General features: G+C 35.7%; 1 protein-coding gene across 2 annotated transcripts in view; it reads left to right on the top strand.

Moving 5' to 3' along the window:
* Positions 1–1,483: 1,483 nt before the first annotated feature.
* The window catches only part of LOC107041773 (angiogenic factor with G patch and FHA domains 1), a 26,902-nt gene continuing 7,999 nt past the window's right edge, over positions 1,484–20,386 (top strand). The window contains exons 1-7 of one of the 2 annotated variants that reach the window (XM_015262507.1): positions 1,484–1,804; positions 2,398–2,619; positions 3,116–3,250; positions 5,299–5,440; positions 6,966–7,126; positions 7,305–7,747; positions 9,384–9,483. In XM_015262507.1, coding sequence (XP_015117993.1) covers positions 1,622–1,804; positions 2,398–2,619; positions 3,116–3,250; positions 5,299–5,440; positions 6,966–7,126; positions 7,305–7,747; positions 9,384–9,483 — 1,386 coding nt within the window. In that variant the 5' untranslated portion in view covers positions 1,484–1,621. Of the gene's footprint in view, positions 1,805–2,397; positions 2,620–3,115; positions 3,251–5,171; positions 5,248–5,298; positions 5,441–6,965; positions 7,127–7,304; positions 7,748–9,383; positions 9,484–20,386 lie in introns of both variants that reach the window. The other variant, XM_015262508.1, reaches the window with a different exon arrangement.

The raw sequence follows: 20,386 nt of genomic DNA, 5'->3' as shown, positions 1-20,386 counted from the left end.
TAAAAAATGGTGCTGCTGCGAGCACATTTTACGTTTCACTGTTGATGGCGGTTATTTTTATATTGCGGTCTGGGATTTACTGGATCCACTCGATTCTGAGGTGAGGTAGGTTTGCTATAGGCGCGTCGTCGAGAGTATAGGAAAATCAGGGGGGACTCGGGTGATTTAAGTTGGTAGCCCAAGTAGAGATGCAAAATGACGGTCGTTTTTAACAAATCGGTAAATTGACGTAGAAATGACCAAAAATGACCGTCCCGTCAGGGCATTTTTTTCTGTATGCAAACCATGAAGAATTTTACCCCTCTATTCTTCATGGTAGGGGTAAAACGGACACTTGACTTTTTAAAAAATGTTAATGAGGGGTTGAAATGTTGTTGAAATTCAATAATTTTTTTTTCAATAAAAAGAACAATTCTTTCCCTTTGTGACGAGCCTAAACTGAGCTCAATCACGTATGAAAAAATCGTATAGAAAGTTTCTATACGATTTGCGTATAGAATTTCTATAGGTTTTTCGTATATGATATTCGGATATTTCTATACAAAAATTCCCTATACGGATTATTTCTATACGAATTCGTGTAGAAATTCGTATAGAAATGAACCGTATAGGAAATTTTCGTATAGAAATATCCGAATATCATATACGAAAAACCTATAGAAATGCTATATACAGTCCGTATAGAAAGATTCTATACGATTTTTTCCTACGTGATAGACCTTTTCATTCTGGAAATCTAGGGGAAATATTTATTTCGTTCATTCAACGAAAAAATCTCCGAAAAAACCATGGAAAATTCTGATAAAACTTTACAATGATATACACTTGAGCGTTCAAAAACCATGATTTATATGTAAATTCGATAAAGTGTCCGCAAATCCTAGGGGAATCAACATGGGAAAAAAGTGTCCGCAAATCTAGTGACTCTCAGAATGAAAAGGTCTATTGATAAATTTGTTTCTGAGTTATGAACAATTAAAAAAAAAAGTCGAAAGTGTCATTTTACCCCACCCTTCCCTACTCGCAAGTAGAGACGCAAATGCGTCACATGACGGGGCATTTATGACGGCTGCTACAATTCCCCTCCCCTCCTCGTGACCGTCGCAGCCAAACAAATATGACAGTCATTTTTCACCTATATAGATGCAATTTCATTTTTTCTGTATCAATTTTTATTTGAATTCTATTGATGAAACAATTTTTTTCATTTATGACCGTCACAAATTTGAAATTAGTTGAGTGTCATTATGCATTTATGTCGATATTTTGACAACAAATTGTTTCGAAATTATTTGTGACCATCATTTTTAGTTGAAAAATTTGTGTCATATGACCGTAATTTTTGGTCATATGACGCGGTCTCAAAATGACGGTCATTTTGCATCTCTAATCTGTGCAAATGGCGCCAGGTGGTAATTGTCGACAGAACTGTTGTATCGACTCAGTTCTCCGCTCCAATTTCATGTTGATTAGGTTATGAACATTTGTTTTTATGCGTTTTGTTGATATTGAGAGTCAAATATTTTCAGAACGTTATTTATTCGTCAGATTAAAAAGCAATTTATTGGTCAGAATTAAGTGCACTTTGTGGGCATTTAGGGGTTGATGAAGTAGTTAAACAATGTCCGATTGCTGTGAAGAAGTTGAAAACGATGAAGACTTTTTGGAGCATAATTTCGGCAAAGAGTGTTGCGATATTTTGGAGCAGTATCCCGAAATTTTGGAGTTCATTTCTAAATTGCAGGAGCACGTGAGGAAACAACGGAAGAAAATATGCAAATTGAAGAATAGATTACTCTCTCAGGTGAATTGTCAACCATAATTACGAATCAATACCGTTGTAAAGTGTCGAAATTCACTCGTTCATTTCTTCTAAAAAATGTCGATAGATGAAGTATTTCAAGGGAAAGTGGGGTAAAACGGCCCCTTTCAACTTTTTTGTGATACTCATAGCTCAGAAACAAATGCATTAATTGAGATCAGTCTAGGCTCACTCTAAAGGGGCAGAGGTGTAGTTTCCATGGAAAAAAATGATTTAATTTTATTTAAAATTGAATGAGCTGTTAACATTATTGAAAAAATCAAAAGGAGTCGTTTTACCCCACGCTCCCCTATTCTTTGTAAAGCATGGGATTGTCTCAAGAATGAATGATTATGAGAGAAGCTGTGAGGACTATGTTCGTGGAATTATGGGAAAAAAGGCTCCTTCTATTCTGTTAAAATTAATAAAATTTAATTTCAAATTGAATTCCCAAATTTGAAAATAGTGGATTTCCATTGAAAATTCTATTCCCTTCCATGTTACTCTAATGTTACATAGGATTGGAGTAAATGATTATTATAATCGTCCCATTATAATTGCCCAATGCAGGATAACGTCGTTAATGTGCTTTTCAGAAAAAGGCTGAAGAAAATAATCCTGAGGATAAGGCGATACAAACTGAGAAATTAGAAGCTCCTGCATCATCGAATAATTGGGAAATAAATTTAGAACAATCTGGGAGCATAACAGACCAGGTGAAACAAGTTGCTGAAACTGCTCTTCAGCAATCTGGTTTCGTCTATGAAGAAACATCTGGACTGTACTATGATTACAATTCTGGATACTATTACGACGCTGTAAGTCCTCTGGAAACGTGTCAGGAGTCGTTAAAAAAATGGCACTGAACAAATAGACTTGGATATTTTCAGCTTTTTAATTTTCCAACTAAATTGCATGAGAAAAAATTGAAAAAATTCATGCAAAATTAATATCAGTTAAATTGCATTTTATACGATACTGATTTTTTCTCAACATTTTCTTTTCACAAATGAATAATGGAACTTGCACAGAAATGAAGATATTAATTTTTACATAAAACGCTGGGTTACATCCTAATTTTTCAATTTTTTTTACAAACACACGAAATGGCCACGAAATTGAAGAGAAAATTATGATTGTGAATCGAATCGAGTTTTCGAAAAATTAAAATTTATCGTAAGTGTAGAGTTACATTAACAGGGCGTTTAGTGTTGCTCTAAGAAGAAGATTGTTAAGAAAATGTTCTCTCGAACTAAAAACGTAATATTGAATCGTTTCCTTTGAGCAATATTTTGCACTCTCTTGTTTTTTCAGAGCCAGAGACTTTATTACGATGGAAATTCTGGGACTTATTACTCCTACGATGAAGATACGAAGTCCTACAAATTTCACAGTCAACCGACGGCAGTTGATAAATGTGAAAAGAGAAGAGCTAAAGTGGCTAATAAGGTGAGACTGATCATTTGTTCACAATTCGATTCTCCACATTTTGTTGAATATCAAATTATCTCGATAATTGAGAGCTTTAGGAAGAAAATTCTCTGCAATAAAAATCTCCAGACTTTTGTCCGTAAAGTCACTTATTTCAGAGACAAATGTCGAACAATTCAGTGCGACATAAGGTAAACGATACAGTTTCGGATCAGGAGTGGTACCTGGTCACTTTACTTTTCTTTTAGAGTTTCTGTCAGTTTTTTCAAATTGACCAGCATGAAAAAAAATTACAGAAAAACCTATCGAATTCGCTAGACAATTCTATTGGATTTCTATTAGTTTTTTGGGCAGGTCTATTAAGATACACAACAGAAAGAATTCTACAGAAAAAGTCAATAGATTTCGATTTTCCTATGCAACTTATTTTATTGGGATATTTTCTTTTTTATATAAATGAAAAATAAATAAAATGAATTTAAAAAAAATAATAATAATAAATAGTAAATTTATTTTTGTTTTTGAGAGATTTGATCTATATCGAGTGTGGAGTACCACAGAAATCAATAAAATGTATTGTTTAACACATATACTTATCTCATTTTCACTCGTACAATCATTCGTTTGTTAAATTCGATATCGTGCACACTGCAGAATAAATTGTAGGGTTAAAATATCTCCACGGCGATTTTTTTAATACCCTATTTTTATTGATTATTTAGTATTTAAAACTAAAATTTTGATTGCAGGGGTAACCCATTGCTAATAATTTTATATTATTGTCATGGTGGGCCTTAAAAAAGCTCAAGGTTTCGTAATGATTCTCGCCACACAATTTTTCGATGATTTTATATAAATTTCACATTTTGTCTATGCCGTAAGTAATTCGATAGATACTTTTTTTTAACAAAAGAAGTTGTAACGGTCAAGTGAACACAAGTCTGAATAATATTGAAAATAAAATGTTGTGTTGGCTTAAGCGTCTTGTCTTAATTAAGCAAGATTGCGAGATTGGATTGAATATTTTTATATTCAGTGACTTTACCAAAAATTTGATTATTGATGGCAAATAAATATCGGTACTTTGCTTTGAAAAAAGGTTCATTGTGGTCTGACTGCCTTTCTTATTTTTATTCATCTTCGATTGAACTCGGGCTGAGCAGGGATAGCCATATCCATAAATCATAATTATTGTTCAATTATTAAGTAGTCAATTAGTTAATATCACTTTTAAATTGTAATTATCGAAATAATCGTCGATTTAAATAACCAAATTTTGAATGTTTCATAAATCAGTAATTGAGTTAGGAAGATTGACGATTATTTCGAGAATCGGAAATCCCTTATAAGAAATTTAGTATTATTTATTTAATAGAAAATTTATAGCTCCATATTTTTAAATACTTAATTCACCATCAATTGAAAATTTAGATCATCAATTATTTTACTTTTTTTAAATTTCGATTAGTAGATAAACCCTTGATCAATGTAAGTCGGAAATTCTTTTAATATTGAAGAATCGGAAGACTGATGGTCATGCCTGGGGCTGAGTTGGTCAGAAACTGTATCATCTACCTTAAATGGTTTTAGGAGAAAATGTCCACGGCTACATAAAAAAATACTCGACATTTTCACCTAAAAAGACTTTGAAATGCACATTGAATAAAAACGAATAACGTTATTCATTAAACACTACCTTAATAACGAGGGATTTTGGGAGAAAATCTCAAGAGATCTATATTGAAATTTCACTCTCTTGAAAAAAAAAACAATAAATAATTAAATGAACAAAATGAAAATGTTTCTTGACATTTTCTCCTCAAGTCACTCTGTTTCTAGACCCATCAGAAATCAACAAAAAGTGAAATCTAATTCACACTTTTACTTCACAAATTATGAAGGATCGTTGGTTGATATGATTTTTTGTTTTGTTCTGCAGGTTTCGGATGAGATACATGAGTTAATAGCCCGTGTTTCGAGTATACAGCTGGAAAGCTATACTCGGCACATATCAGGTAACTAGCCTTTGCCAATCCAATACGAATACGTGTCTCTCTCTCTTGTAGGATGAGGCTAAGAGACTGAAAAAATGTACAACTGACACCGATGATAATCACGTTGAACCGGAGGAGGGTGAATGCTCGGATAGTGATAACAACGAGGTCGGGAGCGAGACTAGCAGTAGTGATAATGAGAATGATGAGCAAGGTGTATTATTTATAATTTTTATTAGGAATTAATTGGGTTCCGTCATTATCGCAAAAGCTTGGTGCTTATTATTGTGGAACTGTCCCGAACTCTTGAGGGTTTGAGAAAAAATTACAGAAGATTCTTTTTGCTGGGAATTCTCAACAAAAAAGGTCCTCCCAACTTTTTCAATCGTGTAGTTACGAATATCCAAGTATAGAATTTTCTTATAAATTATATTTTAGCATTAATTATGCGTGAATCATTTATGAAAAGAGTCTTATCTTCTGAAATTATAGTTTTTCAATTACTTTATAAATCTTTCTGGAAAATTCGACTTGCCATTTTTTTCTCAGATTTTTCAATGTTGGCTGGTCATTCTCAATGGAGAATAAATTTTGGGCATTCGTTATTTTATTTGATTATTTGAGACATTTCCAATCATCAAATTAAGGTCCTGGTGTACTATCTTTCGAACGTTATCTCGATGTTTTTTTTATCCTTCGTCATCTGAAATGGTCAATTAAGTCCTGCATGATGCAGAAGTTTTGAAAAATTATGAATGAATAATAAAAAAAGTAGAAAAAATTCTTAATTTTTTCAAAGAGCATTTTTAATTCATATTCAGAATAAGTTGAATAACAAGAAATTGAAAAACGTATCTGATTTACGGTGACAAGTAGCGGCCTGTCACCCAATATCATGCAGGGGGAGAGACTGATTTCGTAAATCTTTTCCCACACTGCACAGAGACATTTATTACGGAAAAGGCTTTTTGAAAAAAGTTGTAATATTTTTGAGAATTTTTTAATCACACTTTTATCACATAAAAATGGCAGATGACTACATACCACTGTTTTGAAAATTGAGATACCTAGCTATTACTTCCCATGAGGAGTTAGTGTTTTGTCATCCACCGTGGAAAATGACAGCTAATAGATAATTTGCCACAGCGAATCAGATATTTGTAATTTCCACGTTTTTCAACTCATTCTGAATCTCAATTAAAAACGCTCTTTGAGAAAGTTCAGAATTTTTTCTATTTTTCTTTTATCATTCTATCATGATTTTTGGAAATTTCTACATGATCTACCACTCAATTGACAATTTTGGATGGCGAAAGATAAAAAAAAATCCAGATAACATTCAAAAGATAGTACACCCGGTTTTTTTTTAGTTGAGAAAACACTCTCTAACAGTATTCAACTGTTAATGAATTATTCTACATCTTTCATTCAGTGTTATGTAATCATCAGAGTAAGAGTTCAATTCAATTTTTCACTGCAGAATACTTTTTGAGAAAAATAAAATTCATACGTATTGTATAAGAATTTACCTTTCACTGAAAACGTTTCAAAAAAAATAGTCTGAAATTGTCCATTTTGGTAATAATTCACAGATAATGAATATTCACTAGAACCCTGATTCATCAGTCACTTCTATCACTGATATTTGGTGATGGATTTCTAAAAATTAACGATGGGTCCCTGAAAATCAACACTTTTTTTCATCTGTGAAGTTGCCTGACATCCGTTTTTTATTGCAGAATTGGCAAAGACGTATCCACCATGCATGAGAATAATTGTGAAGGAAACAAATCTCCACAAATTGAAAGTTGGATCCCTTTTCATTGTCACGTACACTGGAGGTTCAATGGGTCGTGAGGGAGATCATTCTGTTCTTATTCCTGATATTAATATCAGTAAGGTGAGTTTCTAAAATTGAAGCAGAAATATCTTCCGGAAAAAATCGTCATGAAATATTGAAAAACATATTCAAAACTTTTTCATCACACAATTCATGGAGATCTTCAAACTAAAATGACTTCAAACCAAAATGAATTGCTAGATTATTTTTAAAAAAAGCAAGTTTCCTGTTGTTCCAGCATCACGCAAAATTCCAATACGACGAGACCAAGAAGCACTACGAAGTGATCGATCTGGGCTCGAGGAATGGCACAATCCTAGATGGAAAAAGGCTGTCAGTTGCCAAACAGGAGTCAGAGCCCTTCGAAATATCTCATGGATCCATCATTCGAGTGGGGGAGACCAAACTTTTATGCCACATTCACTCGGGCTATGAGACCTGCGGGCACTGTGAACCTGGCTTGGTTCAGCAGAGCCAACCCATCGAAGGCAATGCCATTCCCAGGAAGACTCAGCATAAATCGGAGCTCAAGAGGTTGAAGAATAAATTCGGGGTCGACAAGGATAACACCAACACTGCTAGTATGGTGGCTGCTGGGTATAGGGACAGGGCTCAAGCTAGGAGGGAGTGCGTGGGGTCGTCTAATCATCATGTGAAGACACATCAGAGTTCGATCGACACGTGAGTTGAATTTAGTTTATTTTTGTCATCTAAATTAATTATTGATTTATAATAATCCTCATTGAGATTAATTTTTTATGTCTTTGAGAAAAATTTCTTGCTTTTTAAAATCGATTTTCATTATGTTTCGTCATTTTTAAATCAGTCAATGGTGAATGCAGAATTATCATGTAGATATCTGTGGTAAGTCTTCAAAAGGATTTTTGAGTGGATTCTTCATGTTTGTTTCTGACTTTCTTCCTTTTTAAAATATTTGCTGGAGATTTCAGAAATTATGTAGAAACTGTTCTGTTAATATCAGACGATTTTTTTCTGTACTCCAAAAAAATTCAATGTTTTTCTCCAAGCCTTTGTCTCTAGGAAATATTTTCAAAATAATCTATAGATTCGTTTCTAAAAACGACTCGCTAATCAAAAAGATTATCCTATTATCCCACATTTCAAAGAAATTATGATAAATTCTCTAATGAGTCTTGAAAATCATTTTAAGAAGAATAATTCACAGTTTATGAAATCGTATTGAGAGGTTTCCCAACGTTTTTATCTAAAAAAATCGGTTCCCGGATTGTTTTCCCCCAAAAAAAATTCCCCGGAAAAAATTCCCCCCGGAATAAATTTCCCCGGAATAAATTTCCTCGGAATGATTTCCCCTTACCACTGAACATGAAGGTTACACATACACGTATTACCAATATCAATTCAATTTATTACGTCTCTCAATCTTTCAAACCCAAATCAGAATTCAACATTTTCAAAACAATTTTTTTCCAAATTTCAAAACAAACTCTCATGCCTACATAATCAGTACAATACGATGAACATTCACAATCCATCATAAATCACTTAATTACTATCATTTATCAATCAACATTACCAAAATAAATCCCCAAAAAGATTCGAATCAATCTCTTGTCCCAATAAACAATCAATTATCATAATAAATTATTACAACAACCTAATTGCTCCAAAATGACAATTTCTTCTACATCTAGTATTCCATTAATTTCAAACGATGAAATAAATTCTTTCATTAATTTTTCATGTCCAGAAAAACAAAATTCAGGGGAAATTATCAGGGGAAAAAAATTCGGGGAAATTTTTTCCACGCGATAAATTTTCCGGGGAAATTTCGACGGGGAAATAATTTTCGGGGGAAAACAATCCGGTCACCAAAAAATTTTGGTTTAAAAAAAAACGATCAATGGAATTTTTTTTATTCCATAAAATATTCTGTAAAAAATCCGCTCTGATGTTTTCCTCCAAACCATACTCATTAAAAGATGATATAGAGTAATATTTACACATAATAATAATGCAGATTCATTTTTCAATGCGTTTTCCGAATCGAAAATATGATGTTTCCTCTCTTCACCCAATTTTTGCTATGAAAAAATGATTGTAAAATCCATTCACCAGATTCTGACGAGCAAGGACAATTTCCCAATTGAACAGAATTTTTTATTTCACTAAAAAAATCATCACATTTACATTTAACGACAGTTTTTCAACGAATTTATAAAATAATCTGCAACAGATTTTGACATCGAAAGGTTTTTTTACTGCAAAAAACTCAAGTTTCCACTAGAAAATTATTTTTCAATTGATTTAATCACAGAAATTCTCACTCTCATTACAGATCAATAGCTAAAGACAACAAAGGTTTCAAACTCCTCTCAAAAATGGGCTGGACTGAGGGTCAATCACTGGGGAAAGACGGTGATGGAAGAACCGAGCCAGTAAGTTACAAATACTATAACAAAATCCTAGGACTTTGCCCTCATTCTCACTCACAACAGGAAGGTGAAGAGGCGTGTCACTTGGCCGGGAAAAATAGTCATCTCTCGTTTCATGGTAACACCCCAAGTTCCGGTTGAATTGAAATAATGAGAAGTACTGTAAAACCATTTTGTATAATCATGTTTGTTTTACGGCTGACGTTAAGTGGTCTGTTGGTGCGTGATGCAATTGCAGAATATTTCTTGTATCTTCTTTTCAACAAAACTTGTCTCGTTGAGAATTAACATCGGTGTAGAACGAGATCAGTCGTTTGGGTCCTACCAGTCTCTCTCAGACTAATGTATATAATCATCATGGCTCTTCCCTATCCGCATTTTTGCGCAACCGTAACACTTGGAATGGATGGAAAGAAATAAATTGCATGGATGATGGAAAAATTCAAAGAAGTTGCGAAGAAAAAATTCACGAAGAGGATGGAGACAATTCTGGAAGACTAGATCGTTATTTTTATCTGCGGAAAATCAATTATATTCATCAATTACTGAACATCATTTCATTGGTTCTAAATTGATGCATTGTCAGACTGATAGAAAAAATTATTTTTATTGAGATGTTTCTTTCTTCGAAGAAGTGTTATATAATTGAAGCAATTTCAAATAAATACGATCTCACGGTGAATGTCAATTATTTCTTGTTGAGATACATTTACTTGAATCAAATAAAACAGTCCTTGACATCAAGGCACATGTATTCACCACAAAAATGGAAAAGTTCTATTTGTTTTTAACATTGAATGAAATTTTGTGATATCCAAGTTTGTCTTGAATTGCCGTAATCTGTGATTCTGTTATCGTAAACTAATGCGATTTTTTTAGTCAAGAAATATAAACTTCTTTCAGCGACGTCTTACTACAATCTCAAAGCTTTTTCCGCGTAAGAACATTCATCCTGATTCGACATACGAAATGCTCACTTCAATTATAATTTACTTAGAACAACGTATGATCGTGTTGATTGAGATAACAAAGTATTTAGTGACGAGAATAATTTTGATTTTTGAGTAAACCAAAAACTAATTTCTGGAGTTGGCAAACTTTTGGTTAGAAAGAAATCAAATACTCTCATTATTGCGACAAATAAAAGAAACTTTAATTCGAATTCTCCCATTCAAATGTATCTCAAGAAGAGATAACTGGTATTCACTATAAAATCATGTTTATTTGAAATTTAACAACCAAATGATGGTTGGTTCAAATAAAATTCTCTGGATAAAATACATTTGTTCTGCCAGTGCATCGCTCAAATTCAAGTTTTCCAACTTTTTGCGTTGGGATGACTAAAGGTCGTTTTGTGGTAAGTTTGTTTGCACTTGAAATGTATTAAATAAATCGAGAAATATTTTCAGCATTGAAGGAAACATTTGATCAATGAAATCCTGAATTTTTAATGAATTTGAGAAATTGAAACGAACTCACGGAAAGTCAAATATTCTAAGGAAATTTGAATTAAAGAAAATCTTTCGAATTTTAAAAGAATTGGGCTGCAGTGCCACAAAATGTCATCACTATCTTGGCTTTCGTATTCCCAAGTTTCAAGTTCATTATTTAGAATTTTCGTATTCACCAGAAGCTCGAACTCCAAATCTGCAATTTTTTAAAACGATGTCGCCTATTGCTAATTTGTTAGCAACAGTACCAATCCCGCAGTTTCAAAAACCGCGATTATCCCCTCGTTTTTGCCTCTCCGATTGATTTTCATCGGACGTCGAAGAAATTCGCAATTATTTTAATTTCTCCAAATTCACTATCATCATTTTCACATAAAACAGGATAATCCAAGAGGTACCATTATCCCCTGACCACCGCAGTATCAAAAAATTTGCTGCCTCCATTCGCTAATCTATTTCGTCTCGTGCGTTAAAACGAGTCTGACATTTCAAGAGGGGAGGGGGGGGAGAGGGAAGAGAGCATTCGTATGATAACGAGTCCCCCAAGTCTCTCTGCGCTCTGGTGAGAGTGAGCAGACTGACAAAAAAAAGAAACAGAAGTAAAAATATCATAAAAACAGAAAAAAAACAAGGGAAGAGGGAGGAGCAGAGTCGACGACATGACCAGTGGGTTTTTGAGAGTTGGTGGAAGGGTAGTCGTCTAATTAATGCAAATCTACCAAAGTCCAAATGATTATTTTTCTCCCGTCTAGACGCATCCAAGTCCCATTGCATGTTATTCAACATTTGTTGGATTTTTTTTTAGTTCGTTCACTAGGTTTTTTTTTTGACTGTTTATCCTTTCATTTCTCTTCATCTCTTTTGGGGTTTATGGCTTGATACGGTCGGATGGATGATGGGGAGAATCGAGAGGGGGAGATTTCAGATTTATAATTCAGTAATTGGGCTCCGGTCATTTTTTTTTTTTTTTTAAAGTGTAAAGGGGAAATTGATCCCCGCCGCTGCGGAAAGAAATTTGAACAAGTACAAGTCGTTTGGATTAAGGAATTTATTCTGATGATTGACAAGGTGAAAATTCTTGCATTTTTGCGGGGAAGAGAATTTTAGAATGAAGAGAAGAAATACTTGTTTGAGACCAGTTTTTTCTTATCACCATTCGAGTACCAAATTTTAAAGGGTCACGACCCTTACTCTGACCCTCGTGACCGTTATTCCGACCCTCATAACCCTTATTCTGACCCTCATGACCCTTGTGACCTTTAATTTTTGAGTCTTAATTTCGAGTACCAAATTTTAAAGGGTCACGACCCTTACTTTGACCCTCGTGACCGTTATTCCGACCCTCATAACCCTCGTGACCCTCATGACCCTTGTGACCTTTAATTTTGTAGTCTTAATTTCAAGTACCAAATTTTTAAGGGTCACAACCCTTACTTGGACCCTCGTGATCGTTATTCCGACCCTCACAATCCTTATTCTGACCCTCGTGACCCTTGTGACCTTTAATTTCGGAGTCTTAATTTCGAGTACCAAATTTTTATCACCAGAAGTCGATTTGGATTTTTATAATATAGAGAGGTAATACCTATCAAAGCAAGTTACAATATCCCAATGTAACTGGGGAAATATCGTTTCAAAATTCAACCGCAAATGTCAGGATTTTTAAAAAAGATGTCAAGCATTTTTTCGAGAAAAAAAAATTGTCAAAGATCTTGCAATTCTCAATTCTAAACAGTGTTTCCCGCATGAGTATCGTCCGTACCTCTTCATTTCTCTGACTTTTCCACTCGCATAAATCTGAATGAGTGATGAAAAAAGAAATATTGACAATTTGCTCACCGGACGAGGAGTATTATCAGCGTCCGTTGCTACACAATTTTATGTACTACCTCTACTTACCTTCATTTCTGGTCTCATTTAAACCGATGGATTTCAGCCTGCAAGCCATTTCCACATGGAATCGGGAATATATATTTTTTTTTCAAGAATTTTTTGAGCTTTTTTTGCTGCTCACTGGGACTGGGATGAGAGAATGAAAAGGGAGAGGATTGAGGGAGATAAGAGAGGCACTGGGTGGAAATGAACGCTCTGTTTCTTACGATCGAGGGAACTTGCGTCTTACTTCTGCGACTTTGCAATTACCTCTCGGTAGAGTATCCCTTAGGCACTACTGACACTCGGTTGCGGTTGAACTGGCGCAGATAAATGCATTCCCAAGTGCGTTAAACATCCGTCGGGTGTACGCGTGATTTATATTGAATTTGAGATTTTTCTGGAAATTTTTCAACATCACTTCAGCTAAGCGGTACAACGACTTGAGTTGACTTAGCTGTTGACTGAGTTTTCGGGGAATATCTCCAAAGCTAAGGGAGGTACACTGTTAAAAATTTTTGTCTGAATTTGCCGTGCCAAATTCCGGAAATTTTTATCGTGGTCCAATTCCACTGAAATTTCAGGAAATCTTGTCATTGAAAATTCAGAATTTCGTGGGAAAAATCAAACAGAACTGTACATTTCCGTTCCATTTTTCCCTGAAAATGAACAAAACACCAGAAAATTCTGGTAAATATATTCTTGAATTTTCAGGACAGTGACACTGAATGCGATTTAAGGGGAAAAAGAATCATGAAATTTCTGATTTCACTGAAAATTCAATGCAATTTGACACTGAATATTCATATTAGATTGAAAAATTGAATAAATTAAGGAATTCTCGTCTTTATGCCCCTTAAAATTCTCGAATTTTACTGCATTTTCAGTGAAACCTGAAATTTCATGATTTTCGTTCCTCTAAATTGCATTTAGTGTCACTGTCCTGAAAATTGGTAGTCAACTGTCCATCAAATCTAATTTTTTTTCCAACAGTGTAGCAAAATTTTTGTAATGACCCTTTTTGTAATGAATGTCGTCATTAAAAATTCATAATTTCGCGGAAAAATCGAAGAAGTGCAAATTTCAGTTCCAGTTTTCCCTGAAAATGAATAGAAAACCCGAAAATTCCGGTAAATATATTCTTGAATTTTCAGGTCAGTGACACTGACTGCGATTTAAGGGGAAAAAAATCATGAAATTTCGGATTTCACTGAAAATTCAATGTAATTTAGCAGTGAATATTCACATTAGATTGGAAATTTAAATCGAGGGGCTGGTTACTTAGGAAATCACTGCACCACTGCACTGGAACTCAAGGAAGGAATCACCAGAAATCAATAATGTCATTAATCATGACCGCGAAAGCCTTAAAACCTTTTCTATTAGTCTAGCCAAGTGGTAAAACGGTTCAAGTCGACTTATCCCCCAGTTGAGTTTTTGAAGAATATTTCCGAATCTCAGAGAGATAGCCAAATTTTTGCAATTACATTTGTTGTAGCTCGCAATCGGCTCTACAAAAAGGCTATAACAATAATTTTGCTATCTCCCTTACATTCCGAGATATTCATTCAGGGATATTCAAAACTGGTCAATAGTTAAAATTAACTCTTACTGTTTTACCACTTCGCTACTGAATTCTATCGAATCACTCGAAAAAAAAGTCATTTTAAAAAGATGAAAAAACGGATGAGATTGAAGCGCCAGGTGCACTCGAAAGAGTCATGACCTATATCGTAAACGCTCCCTGCAAGTGCCATAAACCCCGGACATTGTAAAGTAACGAACGACCAAGGACACTAAAGCACTGTAAACCAACAGTCCAAGTGCTCGCTCGTTTAATTCAAAACAGTTAAACTAAAACGTCCAACAATTCCTCCAACATGGATAAACTGAGATTCACGTAAATTCATTTGGCCTGAGTGGTTACGTGTGTGATACACTGTATCTTCAACTGCAGGAGTATATAAAAACAGGATATACTCAATCTTATTTCCTCAGGTATTTTACATCGCATGAATAAACGTGCACTCGACGGGGAGGGGAGTGATGGGAAGAGAGAGGCTTCCGTTTTATTTGCCGAAGCAGACGCACTAGAAAATCTCTACTTGCTACGGTTTTACGATTTACAATCTGCCATTCCGCCCGGAGCGGGCACTTTACAATTCCTCGTGTATACCGAGACCCGGGTACAGGCTCGATTAATGACTCTTTGAGATTGCCACAGTGAAAATACAACGTGTAAAACGTTTCATCGGATGAATTACTGGGTGCAGGGAATTATTACTTATTGGATTTATCAGTTAATGTGTTGGGAGTTGTTTATGATTTTTCAGCTCGGGGGAGGAGGCGGTTTTACGGGCTCCAGGGTGATGGATGGGGAAGTGATTGGGGATGGGTGATATGTTTGTCGATTAAAGTAGCTCTACCCTTCGGCCGGGCTACGCTGTACTTTTGGATATTTTCAGTTTTTTAATTTTTCAACTAAATGGCATGGAAAACATTTGGAAAAATTCATACCCAGTCAGTATTATCTAATTTAAATTTCGCAAAATATTGATATTTTTCCAAGCATTTTCCTCTTATAAATAAATAAGAAAACTTGTTTGCAAAACGGTGGATTATTTTTTATGAGGTGTCTAAAAAATTCTTGATTTTTTCACATCTAATGAAAAAAAATTCAGATTTTAATCTTTGATTACAATGGCAATGTTGATTTTCACATAAGACACTGGGTTAAATCCTGATTTTTAAACATTTCTTCTTTGAAAAACCAAAACGATAATTAAATTGAGAAAAAAATTAGAATTCCGATTCTAATCGAGTTTTCTGCGATTTTTTTGCAGTTTTCAATCTTTGAATTTACCGTAAGGGTAGAGCTACTTTAATCGAAAACATCGATTTTTCATTCGATGCTTTCAGCGGCCGATACACCGATTTTGGATTCTTTTTTTCAAGTAACTGTGCTTTTGACCAACAAGGTAACAAAATTTGTCATTTTTTAAATTATTATAGAGTAGTAATCGCAGAAAATTTTTAGTTTCCAATTTTTAATTTTTATCATTAATGTAAGGTATTCTGTTGGAAGACGAGGATAGAAATCGAATTTATGGGTATTCTTTCGTTATTCGAAAAAACATAGCGACTTTTGAGGGGCTACTCACTTCCGAAATCACTAAAATCAAGCGATTTTAGCTCTCCGAAATCATTTTCGAAATCATCTCCAAAATCACGTGAAATCACGCGCAGTACGAACTGTACAAGTAATTCGTTATTTTGTAATTGACACACCTGCCAATTTTTTAAGATTAGTCTATCGGCTAGAATCATTATTAATAATAATATACATAACAACATATATAACAAGAAAGAAACGTCAAAAATCAGGTGTGCAAACAAGGGTTAATTTAATTCAGTCCGAAGTGGTAAAACGGTTCAAGTCGACTGATCTCCCAGTTGAGTTTTTGATGAATATTTCCGAATCCAAGGGAGCTAGCGAAATTTTCGTAATAACATTTCTTCTAGCACTCAATCGGCTCTACAAAAAAGGTTCCAACAAAAATCCAGCCATCTCCCTTAGATTCCGAGATATTCACTGAAAAACTAATTCACCGGTCACTAATAAAAATTGACTTGCACCGTTTTACCCCTTCGCTACTGAATTACCCGCGATATGACCGGAAATTTGGCAGCTCTCAGTGTACCTCAAAAACTTTCCCCGGTATTTCCCATGGACTTTTCAAACAGCAAGAGGTGTCAAGCCCCGTCGATCCCCTCCCCTCCACCAAAACCAAAATAACAATTAAACGAAACAAAAATCCCCCTCCCCCGTCGCCACTCGCTCGTGTGTGGGAGGCAACAGGTGGTAACGATTCCCCAGTCACAAATAAATCCAACACAAATCCCCCCACCGTCTAGACGCCAGTTTGCTGACTAACCATGGATACCAGATTACCATGGGGCCCCGAGTGCTTGCGTTTTTTTTTTCCTCTCCCTCAAGTAAGACAGAGAATCAACGTGCGTGTGGAAAGGGTTAAGCGTGTCTACGGGGCAGAATGGTCCCACCTGCGGCGAGTTCCTCGCATGAACGTGTATCCTCACCCCCTCCACCCCCTCGAGTTCTCTTCCTCCACTTCTTCTTCTTCTTCTTTTGTAAACGTATGCGCCTCGGAGCAGTAGCCGAGCGTTCGTTAATCCGCATGCACCCAAAGAGAAATGTAGATGAAAAATAAGAATATATATGCGCACATATGTACAACCGAGCGGGACTATTGCAATAGCATTTGCATGCGTCGGCAGTAGATGTCGGAGGGGGGGGGGCATTTGCTGCTCAGTATGCGGCCACTGCAGATTAGTGGACTGTGCACGATCCACCAACAGTCAGTTGGATATACGTTCTGCTGCTCTAGCACATTCTCTCGTTCATTCTTCTTCGTGTTCTTTTAACAGTCGTTTTCGTTTTGCTTTAGTTTCACATTGTACCTATGATACTTGCATCCTTGTGGTGTACCTAGGGACTTTGAATTATCACGGACTCGGGACGAGTCTGCACTGATAGAACGGTTTAGTCGAACCAAATGAGACTTTTTAACTATTACCACGATTCGTTAACTATTAACGAATTGCGGTAACAGTTGAGAAGTCTCGTTTGGTGCAACTGAATCGTACCACCATTTCTATCAGTGTGGGATGGGGGAAAATAAATCCCCGGAGAAAAAACTCGGGTGGGGAGAGGGGGGGGGGAGGTGATGATTCCATTGAATAGAATCACTATTGGAATGACGAAAAATCTATTTTGTCCCATTGGTTTTAGATAATCACAAAGAAGAATTCTGTAGCGAAGTGGTCAAACGGTTTAAAGTAGCTGGACCCTTACGGTAAATTCAAAGATCATTGAAAACTGCAAAAAATTGCGGAAAACACGATTAGATTTGGAATTCTAATTTTTTTCTCAATGTAATTATCGTTTTGGTTTTTCAAAGAAGAAATGTTTAAAAATGAGGATTTAACCCAGTGTCTTATGTGAAAATCAACATTTTCGTTGTAATCGAAGATTAAAATCTGATTTTTTTTTCATTAGATGTGAAAAAATCAAGAATTTTTTTGACACCTCATAGAAAATGNTGTTTAAAAATGAGGATTTAACCCAGTGTCTTATGTGAAAATCAACATTTTCGTTGTAATCGAAGATTAAAATCTGATTTTTTTTTCATTAGATGTGAAAAAATCAAGAATTTTTTTGACACCTCATAGAAAATGATCCACCGTTTTGCAAACAAGTTTTATTATTTATTTATAAGGGGGAAATGTTTGAAAAAATATCAATATTTTGCGAAATTTAATTTAGATAATACTGACTGGGTATGAATTTTTCCAGATTTTTTCCATGCAATTTAGTTGAAAAATTTGAAAACTGAAAGGGTAGAGCTACTTCAAGTCGATTTTGCCTATTAGCCTGTTTTCAATGAATATCGCGAAATCTAAGGGAGACAGCAAAATTTTGCTCATAACCTTTTTAGTAGCACTCAATTCGCTCTACAAAAAAGGTTATTATGAAAATTTCGCTATCTCCCTTGAATTCGGAAATATTTCTGGAAAACTCAACTAAAGGCTAAATTGACTTAAACCGTTTGACCACTTCGCTACTGAATTCATGAAAAATTTGCTGAATTTTTTTGTAAACTATGAAATAAAACTAACTAAAAATAGGGTATTCTACGGGAGGGAATAATGTCCAAGCGCGCATTGATTAAAATTGAATATATGTGTTCATATGAAGTTTTCGAAGGGCTTTATTCTCAACCAAGGATTTTCCAGTTCATTATCCTCTCGATAATCCTCCACCCCCTCGAGCATAAAAAAATGTGGCGTGACTGCTTTTCATCGAGGATCGTTACCCCCCACTCGGGGGTTTTCCCTTTCACTCTTTAAAAAAACTGAGGTAAATAAAGTCCTAAGAGCAATATAAAAACCCTTTAAATTGCTCGATTAGGTTAGGTCAACTCATCTCACACGTGATGATGTAGACATAGATATATAAATAGGTACCACGTGTAGAGTGTTACTCTCGTACGATGAGTAAATAGGTAGGTGGTTATCTGCAGCTGCATAGCAATATTGCGGGGAATCCCCGGGTGATTTTCGCTAGATTTTTTTTTTTCATTGGAAAAATAAAGGGGTCGAAAATGGGCTCGACAGGAGGCAGGAGTCATTCACCAGCCAATTGAGAAGAAGAAAATTGTTTGAGTAAATTTATCCCTTGAATACTAGGATTGGATAGCGAGGACATCTGGAAGAAATCCTCATTTTCAGTGCGATGGGTTTTTTTTACTCGCGTGGTTGGCCAGCCCTCGCCTTTGGCTCAGGCGCCAACTCCACGCGAGTAAAAAATCCCACACGGAGAAAATTACTTGATGAATTCAGTAGTGAAGCGGTAAACCGAGTTAAGTCGATTTTGACTATTGCCCAGTTTTTGCTGAATATCTCGGAATCTAAGAGAGATAGCAAAATTGTTCTCATGACTTTTTTTATAACGCTCTATTGGCTCTACAAAAAAGGTCATGACAAAAATCTTTCTATCTTTTTTCGATTCCGAGATATTCGTCAAAAACTAGCCAATAGTAAAAAACGACTTAACCCGGTTTACCGCTTCGCTACTGAATTTCAAGAACTAGTTGTTGAAATTCAACTAGTTAGTAAATTTTAACAACTTGTCGAATTTCACCAATTAGTTGGTGAAATTCACCAAATAAATTTTTTGTCATGACGGCCATAGGTAGAGATCCACGGACGCGGAGCGGAAGTATTGTTCGTCATACGGCAAAAAAAAACTTTTCTGACGAATATGATTGCAGCCCTCGCCTTCGGCTCATGCTCCAAACCTCATATTCGCCAGAAAAATTCCTCACGCCCTAGTGTCGAAATGTACAATTTCGATACTAGTGTGTAAAAGTGTTCTGCTCCCGAACCCTATTTTTCCTCACAATGCCTGAAAAGTGAAATTTTACGCACATGACCCTCTTCCACCGTGCTACCACAGTAATTTCTCAGCAATTTTTTTCTCCCTGCACCTCCCCAACACACACCCCTCAAAACTCGCAGAAAACCCCGGGGCATAGTGCGCTACAAGCATCGGTTTGCCCTATCGCCACCAGACGGTTTCCGTCTGGGTAAACATCCAACGCCGAGGAGGACGATGTTAGCATACATACACTCGTCCATACATATATTCTCACGTGATACACCAAAGACAGAGTGAGACAGATATACGTGAGACAAGTGGAAATGGATGGGTTTGTGGAGAAGTGGTTGTACCATAGAGATACCTGAGGAGAATCAAAGTGAGCGAGACAGATGGATGGGTTTTGGGATGCATTAGCCTCTCCCTCCCACTTCACTCGTACCCCCTCGCCCTCTTCCACCCCTTGTCCCCCCCCTCGACCACCCCCCACCCCCTCCCCCCTCACCCCCCACCCACTTGACGCAAGTACACTAGTCTTGTTGGAGAACTATCCATCACTCGGATTATCATACTGACGGTTTGCGGTATATCCTGTATATTCACTCTCTTTCCTCACTCGCCAGTC

This window comes from Diachasma alloeum, unplaced genomic scaffold, assembly GCF_001412515.2.
Source record: "Diachasma alloeum isolate Michigan unplaced genomic scaffold, Dall2.0 Dall_scaffold_00379, whole genome shotgun sequence".
Lineage (NCBI taxonomy): Eukaryota > Metazoa > Arthropoda > Insecta > Hymenoptera > Braconidae > Diachasma > Diachasma alloeum.
This window is presented reverse-complemented; position numbering and strand designations above follow the sequence as displayed.